This window comes from Pyxicephalus adspersus, chromosome 12 (assembly GCF_032062135.1).
Source record: "Pyxicephalus adspersus chromosome 12, UCB_Pads_2.0, whole genome shotgun sequence".
Taxonomy (NCBI): Eukaryota; Metazoa; Chordata; class Amphibia; order Anura; family Pyxicephalidae; genus Pyxicephalus; species Pyxicephalus adspersus.
Genome location: NC_092869.1, coordinates 29,615,210 through 29,624,905, shown reverse-complemented (window position 1 = coordinate 29,624,905; position 9,696 = coordinate 29,615,210). Strand labels below are relative to the sequence as shown.

Below are 9,696 nucleotides of genomic sequence, written 5' to 3'. Positions count from 1 at the left end.
TTAAACAAAACCAGTATTTCAGTCAACCAAAGCAAAAGTGTTGCTCTGTACTTCTTATTTTAACAGTGGATTTCTGGTAGGTCTACAGGTATTTTTCTGTACTTGGAAGTGCTTTAAAAGGGAAAAACATGGGAAAACACATTTTTGCAGAGGTGTACTGGATATATTTTCTTTTACTCAGATGTTAACAAACAATCAAAGCACTGACAATTTCCTATACTGTCTGTAAACCAGATTGGGAATTTTTTCCCTATATCTAGCTGGCTCCAATCACTTTTCTTTTCAATTCAACAGAATCAGTGGAAAAAAAATGAGAGTTACATAAGAGTTGACATATGCAGTTTGGATAAGTGAGGCGCTGTATAATAAAGCAGCAAAAAATGCCCAAGTTTAAACCATGGCCTTTATTGATGCTCTTTGAATGAGCGATGTTTACATACACACACCTTCGTTGCTTAAGAAAGACAGAAAAAAAAGTGCATATTACAGGAGTACTTTCTGAATAACCCCTCTGGCAACAAAGAAGTTATATTATCTGTGCTGGAAAGAAACTCACAAATTTACAATGCAGCAAAATGAAAAAAGAAAAACACAATTATTCCTCAGTAAATGCAACTCAATGCTGGTATTTAGCAAAGACTATTGGCTTTTGTGAACAGTTACCAGAGTTGTTTCTGATCACTGTTCTCAGCATTACCAGGTAAAAACTTTTTACAATGGCTAAACGACAGGGGACATTTTTAGTTAGGTGAGAAAAATTAACAACTAGCCAAAATTGACTATGTGAATACATTAACTGTGGCTCTATGTAGTGAGCTATAAGCAACATGTGACCATATTTAAAAGGTTTTACCCCAAAACCGACTCTTTCCCTTGGATATGATGAAACGAAGTTAAGGCAAGATGGAAACAGAACAAGTTATTGGGGTGCTGTTTCAGTGGCAGGCAAGCCACAGCCTCCAGGGAGACCTACCAGGGAAAGTAGTGATAGACAACCAAGGACTAATTATGCCAGGCAAACTTAAAACCACAACTGAAATGTACAAAAGATAAGTGTTTGACCACAAGGGCCTTGTCACATCAAATTTCACAAGATCCTTTGTGACTCAAATTGTACCTTATGTCCATTTCTGTTTTATTCTACAAAATAAATTTGATTCACATGAGTGTGGTCATCTTTACTGTGATTTGGCTTAAGTCATAACAGAGAACACAGATAGTGAACTTCACTGCAAGGTTCCCAATAAGTGCAAGAAAGGTAAGCAGATTCTTCCATTTACATTGACTTTCTGTAGTAATTTCTTCATACATCACGATGAACAATTCACTACAAAGTGGAAGAAACAAACACTCCCTTTCCCTGTAATGAAACACATGCAGAATTCACTTAAGCCAGTGACACTGTAATCTGTGAAACCCAACTAAGATTTCACATTCTTTGTCATTTGTTACAAACCTTTTGGTTGGCCATCAGAAAGTCTCAGATGCAAGACTTTCAAAATCTTGCCAGTGTGACAACTTCCTGCTTTGTAGCTCACTTCATAGAATCGCTCACGTGTCACGCCAAACTCTTGGGGTGCAGAGCCAAACTAAAAAATTCCCTTGTTATTTAGTCCCACCTTTGCCATTGTTAGATGAAGTAGCAAGAATGCTGTAACAAATGACCAGGAAAAACTAAAAAAACAAAACAAAAAAAGTACTCATCTTTGATGTGATGCCAAAACGCATTTACACTGATCATAAAATTTGAATTGTATGTATATAGCTGCTCCCCCAATATACAACCTAATAAGGTATCTCAAGGAGGAAGTTGAGAAACATTGGTTTAAAGAAAGAATCTACATTATTCTACAGTATATTAAACACAGAAGAAAAAGGGGTTAAAAACCCTTTTAAATGTACAAATATGAATAAAAAATTGATAAAAAAATCAGCTTTGTACATAATGTATATGCAAAAATCTTTAAATACAGGCATCAGGAAAATCTATTTACAATATGTCTTCGTCTACGGAATGACCCACAGTCTCTTTACTGTAACGCTGCATCTCGACAACGGGAGAGAATCCTTTCCTCAAAAGTTAGAGAAGAAAAAAAACAATTTGGCAGTGTATTAAACCAAAAAATAAAAGAAGCAACTAAATAAAATAAAAAAAATGATGGATTAAAGATTAAGGGTGAAAACTGCCAAAAGATAAAATAAAATATTTTAACATTGTTTTACAATGTTGTAGAGCTGAGCACAGACGATTGTGATAAGAGCTACATTTGTATTGGAAAAGAGAACTTAGCTAGACCCTTCTCTTATTTTTTTTATTTTTTATTAATATTTTAAAAAATACATAAAAATACAACATCCAATGTCTGAATAAATATATTTAACAAGTCGCAAGATAATACCTTATTTTACACAAAAAAAAAAAAAAAAGTTCAGCTTTAGAAATCTTGTTAAATAACTTCGCTGTTGTCATATATTTTCTTTTTGTCTTTTTTGTAACAAAATAAAAACTCTGAAATTACATAGAAAAAGACAAAATATATTTGCAAAGGGATAATATAGTTCACTGAAAACCTATTCACAATTCCACTGTAAACATTAATAAACATTTAAAATAGTTGCATAATTCTGTGCTCTAAATTCATGTAAAAAAGTGGAAGACTAATTTTTTTCAAATGCAGTTTTCAGTCCACTACATTCCCTTTCACAATTAATTTTGCCTTGAGTACAGCTTAAAAACTGGGCACTCTGCTGAATACATTGGACTTTGGCAGTTTATCTGTATATTGCAAGTGCTTCCAAAAAACAAACACTTCGGCATTCCAGCAGCTGTTCAAAAAAAAGGTGCGGCTGCTGATGTAATTTTTTTTTCTTTGAAACAGCAAGGTCGTTGCTTTTATACGCTTGCATTTTTTTCTTGTATCAGGTCAGAGAAGGGATTCATTTTATTGGGCTCCTGAATTATTTTATTCAGACATATGTTGAGTTTTCTAAAAGAAAAAAAAAAAAAAAAAAAAGTAATTCTTCTGTTTAGACTAAACAAGAAGCCATTGTGGCACACTGACTGCTAGTCTCCTATTCCTAATTATTGGTTCATTTCATAAGAATAAAAAAAATGAAATGGAAGAAAATAATGCAATCCAGCAGAGGAAATTTGGAAAGAAAACTTCTTGGCAATGTCAGACCAGATGAGTGCTTTGTGTGGTTGAATAAAGGGGAGAGGGGGTAAGTGTCCATGGCAGCGAATGCTGAGAGAGGAAGTGAGGTCATATCACCTGCACTCTAAAGCAAGCGTGCTTTGTGGGGGAGAAGAGGACGAAGGGCTCATTCCTGTTTCTGAAGATGCTGAAGACATTGATGCTCCTGTGTTGGATACTGTAACAAGAAAAAGAAAGCCACATTTAACATTGTGCGAAAACATAGGGGAGAGAGAGAGGATTGGGTGGGTATAGAACCACCCCTATTACATGGCCAGCTTCTGACAGTTCACAGGGCTAACATTAAAAAACAAACAAAAACAGCATTCAAATATTCATAGTGGCATAGAGCAGTGGTCGCCAACCTTTTTGATGTCACCGACCACTAATGTAATGGACTCCAGACCACACATGCGTGGGGAGCCATATGTCACTCAAAGGGTAAAAAAAAAAAACTTCCCCCAGAGTGACCTAATGATGCCTGAACCCGCCCACTCCAGACACACAACACACTCACTGCCCTAAGCCTGTGATCCATACAGGGGGACATGGTCCACAGCTCTGGATGGTGCGGCCCCTCAGCAGGGTCCTTCCCTTGAACCGGCTTGGGGGGGAGGGGGGGAGGGGTTGCACCTCAGACAGAGCCAAAGACCTCCAAAACTGTCTCCGACCGCTGGCATAGAGTATGCACAATGCACAGAATGGAATGGTGTGGTACAAATGAAAAAGGGATTCATCTCAAATCTGAAGGGTATTACTATCACGCACAGGAAATATAAGCAATATAAAAAAAATCTGCAAGTTGGGTTCCTTTACACATTAATTATTAGGGTGATACAGAAAACCGTGCTATAAAAGGAAATGAGCAGAAAATAAATGGGGGTGGTGGAGGGGAACATGGTCTCTGCTCTCTAAATGACAAATGTAACAAAAAAGCAAAACAGATTTGATGTTGTGTTGAAAAATTTAACACAACAGATGAAAAAGCATGACAAACTTACCTTCGCGATCTTTCTTTTTTAACCGTTTCCGCCGTCTATCTATTGTGGCCACTTCAGACTTTAAAGACATATAGTATTTTCTGATTTCCTCTAATTTGTCTTGGAGGAAGACGATCCTCTCTGAGCCAGACATATTCTCCAACTCATCTGTGGGGGAAAAACACCAAAACAGTTATGTTACTTCTCCAGATCATCAGGTTAGTGGTTCCTATATAGTCTTTGCAAGTGTTAAAATTCTTGTCCTTGTTTTAGGATAACGGTGCTTCAAGAAAGTAGGATGGATAAGGATAAATGCTTTTCACAATTCAATATATTTACCCCAAATATTAAAATGGACCCCTTTAGGGGTAAACCTAATCATAAAAATGTTGGTAAGATTACAAGGTATCTGAAATAAAGACTATTCCACATTCAGATATCGATCTTCTCAGCAGCCCCCAAACCTAACCTTTTACTCAGTCTAAACTTGGAAATGGTAACATGGAAGTACCAAATTAATTCCAATTGCACAATAGTTTAACATCTTGATATAAATATTTCAAGATGATATATAGTTTAGGAGGTTTACACAAAAGTAAAAAGCCAGATAGATCAGTACTCCCTGCAATTCTTATATTTTAGCTCTGTGGGGATTCCGATGAATTGAGATCACAAGTGTTTCTTGACCATGCTACACACCCTCAGTGGACTGCATGGTGAGAGTGGTCATAAAGTACCAAGAACTCAAATATTCAAGACAAAGAAGACACCAGGAGGCATTCAACTCAGCAGTGTCAACACACAATATACAACAGTTTGATTTGTTTGTAGTTGGCATTTTAATACATTTTTGTATTTAATGGATGACTTACTGAGTTGAAATGTCCATTTGTATGTCCTCGGGGATGAATGCTGGTGTTTTTCTCGATGTTTTTCTTTTTCTAGGTCTTTTATATGAGGTGATGTGATTCTAGCTGGCGACCTTGTAATCTTCTGAGGCTTGGGAATATTGGTGTGTTTAATTGCAGTACATTTACTGGCGCTATCTAGAGCGGAAAGGTCCTCGCTGTCACTGCTTTGTCCTGAAAAATCAAACTTCTTTATTATCTACTGATAAGTTAATATAGAAACATTGGCAGCATATTATATTCACTGCATAGCAGCATAGAAAGTATATCATGGACAATATCCTAAGCATTTAACAGCTATATGTATGGTAAATAACAACAAAATGGACATGTGTGTAGCTATTATTCAGAATGTGATACATCATGACGTTGCAGTGGGATTGGGTTTTCTAAGTAGCATATTTACTTTTACACAATTACAAGGAAATTCTAAAAAAAAAAAAAAAAAAAAGAATTCCTTATTTTAGCAGATTTTTAAATATGCACACATGTGATAACACAATATTTCAGACACATACAAGAAAAAATGCTTACCTATTCCATTCTTTTCAATTTTTAAAGAAGCACTCATTCTCTTTGGTGTTCTTTTCTGTTTCTTTGCTAGTGTTCCAAGGTTGCTCTCACTTATCCGTTTATGGCCTAAGAAATATATAAAAACATTAACCCCTTGTAAATAGTCTCTCTGTGGTCATGTGTTACATGTTATCGTACGCTCAATTTATAGGGCAGGACCTTAGTAACCAGTCTGTCACAGACACACCTCATACACTGTATACATTTACCTGGAAGTTAATTCTTAAGTAAAATCCATATTTTTTTGGCTAGAAGAGACTTTTTATATTGCTAAAGACAAATAACTCCTTTACCTATCTGCTAGCAGTCAGTGTTGACAATGTAAACCTGTTGTCTTTACTTGTACAATACAGAAAGATCTCCCATGCCACAGACAGGTTTTCTTCTATTTTTACAAAAGCCAATGTTGTACAATACTGAATGCTTGAAAAGTGTAAAATGATTGTTTGACTTGTGTTGCGAGTGTTTGATAAATGGTATAAAATTTTTAAGACATACCTTTGTCTCTTAGCTCTGCTTCTTGTTGTGCTGTCATACTGCAATTGCTGGAAGTGGTGCTTGCTTCAAAGCCGTTTGCAGACTCGCTTTCACATAGACCTTCTTGTGATTCCTCAGCCACACTGTCCACCTCAATTGTAATATCACTCTCACTCTTTATACTGTGAGACTCGTCATGGCTGAGTGCAAGGGGGGAAGCCACAGAATAGGTTTGAGTCTGCACAGCAGGTGGCAATGTAGGGGCAATTAGTGTCTGTGTATCAGGCTCTGTTTTCTCTACAGGCATTTCCTCTACCTTGTCTTTTTCATCAAAATCATCCAAATCCACTTCATGGCAAACCAGGGTCTCTGGGCCAATCATGGGCATGGCATCGTCCGGTTCCTCCTTGTGGGAGATTCCAGTGATGTCATTTAGTGGCATTTCATAGCCCTCAGCTCTGGTGCTCTGCACATGCTCTAGCTCAGCTGTTAAAGAGGGCATTTCATCATTTACATTCTGCAGCTCTTCCTCCTTAATGACGTTAAAGTGTTCCTGAGTCTCACAGATTTCAGAAGGCTTCTCCTCAGGTGTGATGATGGGCAGCTCTAGATCACACTCTGTACGGGGCTTTTTTTCTGGAGAGGTCTGCTCCACAGGTTTCCTTTTGAACCCTTTCTTTTCCTTAGTCAGTGGGTCAGATGGCAGATCTGCCTCCTTTGGAGTAAAGGACAGTTCTTTACTTTGCAGTACAGCAAATGAAGCAAAGTCCAAGATTTCAGGTTCTGCTTTAGGTTCTACCACATTATCTTCCGGAGTGGCTGGAACACTTTTTGTATTCTCCGGAGAAGGCTCCTTTGTTTTACTTCTCCTCCCCTTAGGCTTTGGCAGGTTGTCTGCTTCTTCTTTATGCTTCTTGATTTCTTCGATCTGCTCTGTTTGTTTCCCATAAATCTGAACTATTTCTTCACTTTCTTCTACTTCTTGCTTTAGGGTTTCTGCTGGCTTTATTGGACTGTTTTCCTGCTCTATTACAGGACAAATGACCTGAAAAACTTTGGAAGGTAAAACCATTCTTTGAATGATTCGAAGTTCAAAAAAAAAACAAAAACAAAAAGCAGGTAAAATACTGTAAGTTCAAAAAAATATTTTAACAAAACGAAAACACTTGTTTGTGATCGTCTTGAACAAAAACAAATTTGAGTATAGGTGTCCCCTGACATTGTGAAGGGGGTCATGTATGATCTAACCAATGGATCCTCAACAACGGATAATTTTAAGTCCTACAGCATACTTCCCCTGCCTCTATCAACATAACAGAAAAAGCAGCTCTGCAGAGACTTTTTGCTTAATATATCACACTTTTCAAAGCGCTAATTGTGTCACAGCTTGTATGCCACCACAGAACCATAGTTTTAGCAATGGTGTTGGTTTGGGACATTGTTTTGGTTGTTCTATTTTCCTTTCACAACCCAAAAAACAAACTAATAGGCTCATTTGCTTGCTTTTATTTGCCCGGTGTGTATGAATGTGACAGAACATCGGATTATAGGCTCAATTACCTTCCAATCCATTTGACAAGGAGGAATTGTCAGGTGTGTTATTCTTTGGGTGTTTGCCAGGTGCTTTGCCTTCACTATTTGGAGTCTGCAAACCCCATACTTTTGAAGGTTTTGGATTGGGTTTTCCCTGTGAGACACAGGGAGCAGAGTTTTAGGTAGACCTCAGTGGCTCCTATTGTTGCTTTTAACGTAGATTTTCTTTCCAAGCCTGTAGACAACCTTAGAAAGTTATGCAAACCCTTCCAGAAAGATGTGACTGTAACAAGTGTCCCTCTTAAAAGATCCCCCCCCCCCCTTTTACCTGTTCTGGTAGCTAGAACTAAATAATTGTCCTTTACCTTTAGTCTTCATTAAAAATGGCCAAGAGGACAGGGTGAAAAACCTACAAATAAAAATGTTCTATATGTCTTTTACCATATAACTTGCCTTCACTGATTATGCTGGCTGCTGTAGTGAATTGGTGGATGGCACCATCACACAAATTTAAAGCAGAGACCTTTACTAGCACAGCTTAGTTTTCAGGGGAGATTCTGGCCTGACCTGAAATGTCCAAGTCAAGAGGATTTCTTTAAGAGCTGATCCTCGCAATGCTATAGAAAAAAAAAACTTAAAATAGAACATTTGGGTCTTAGATCCACTTTTAATCATTATAATGGTCCATTTTGTAGGGATTCAGAAGGTGCCCATTTCTACTGCCAAATCAAAGAACAATATCAATAACCTCTTAGGTTTATAAGTTTAGACTGGGATCAATAAATTGCAATGCTCAATATAAAACAGTTTGGATTTTTAAACAGGTTGACAAGCACAGTGCTGTTTTTGTATAAAAAGGAATGCTTTATTGATCTTCAGCACTGCATCCTACAGAACAGAAAAAAGAAGCCATCACAAAGCATTCTTCTATTATGATAAAAGAACAACCATTTATTCAAAAACCATTCAAAAGAAAAGATTACAAAATAGATGCCGTAAAAGGTGATCACCAATCCTTAAAAAATTTTAATTCTCAGACTAATAGGTTTATACCCAAGGACTCACTCCTATGTTAGAGTGGGGGGTGCTGTTGCCAAAAAGGCAGGCACCTAGAAGCTGCACATTCCTTCAACAGTCTCCCAATCCTTTCTGATAAATCTAAAGGCTGTTTTTCTGGGGAAAGCTTGTCTGCGCCTTCCTACTGGCCAGTGAGGCTGACCATAATAGGTATAAAGCAAGAGGAATGTATGGAGGCAGGGTTTAGCAACACATTACAACACTACCTTAAAGGGTTAGAGTTTTGGTTGCCATTATGGCTCCAAAGGTTTTTAAAGCTGCAGCAGGTATTCATTGCAGGTAATTAAGTTGCATGTTGTAGGTTAATGAAAAGCGAGCAGTTTTTTAGGTTTTTACAAACTACCACAGAATTAGGCATTTGGTGGGTTAGGATGCTAAATTTTCTGCATTTATTTGCATCCTTTAAAAAAGACCTAACCTTGAAAAAAAATAAAAACTCCAGTTGCTGCACACAGAGCCAGTCACTGGGATAATGTAACTCACATCATCCAATGACAAAAGAGGACCTGTCATCGAGAATCTGTCTCCACTGAGGACTTCCATGAAGATGGCAGCAAAGGTGGCGCATTCCATCTATGCAGCAATGACAGGTCCTGGTGCTGTCATCGATGCAGGACGACTGCACAGGGAAAACATGTGCATACTTGCGATCATGTTAGAAGCTCACCACCCACCAACAACGTAGTTTCACTTTAACTGCAGGTTACTCACTCCACATATTTTAGGGTGCCCAAAAAAATTTCATTCAACACTCGCTAAAACAAAGGGACAACCAAAATCTCATTTTACAAAGTTCACTTACACATCAGATAATTTGTCATCCTCGTCATCAGATTCTTTCTCAGAGTCTTCTTGTTTTCGGCTTCTCCGATCCTTCCCTTTGTTAGTTAAGCTTCTTCTCCCAGGAGTCGTATCAAGCTCCTTCTTTTCCTCAAGTCTGTCGTCCTCTTCTTC

At 37.7% G+C, this 9,696-nt stretch overlaps 1 protein-coding gene across 1 annotated transcript in view; it reads right to left on the bottom strand.

Moving 5' to 3' along the window:
• Nucleotides 1-384: 384 nt before the first annotated feature.
• ARID4A (AT-rich interaction domain 4A) overlaps nucleotides 385-9,696 on the bottom strand; it is a 45,724-nt gene continuing 36,412 nt past the window's right edge. The window contains exons 16-21 of the mRNA XM_072427650.1: nucleotides 9,545-9,692; nucleotides 6,154-7,205; nucleotides 5,617-5,721; nucleotides 5,047-5,256; nucleotides 4,196-4,342; nucleotides 385-3,372 (exon numbers count right to left, since the gene is read on the bottom strand). Of these exons, the coding sequence (XP_072283751.1) occupies nucleotides 3,269-3,372; nucleotides 4,196-4,342; nucleotides 5,047-5,256; nucleotides 5,617-5,721; nucleotides 6,154-7,205; nucleotides 9,545-9,692 (1,766 nt within the window). The 3' untranslated portion in view covers nucleotides 385-3,268. The remainder of the gene's footprint in view (nucleotides 3,373-4,195; nucleotides 4,343-5,046; nucleotides 5,257-5,616; nucleotides 5,722-6,153; nucleotides 7,206-9,544; nucleotides 9,693-9,696) is intronic.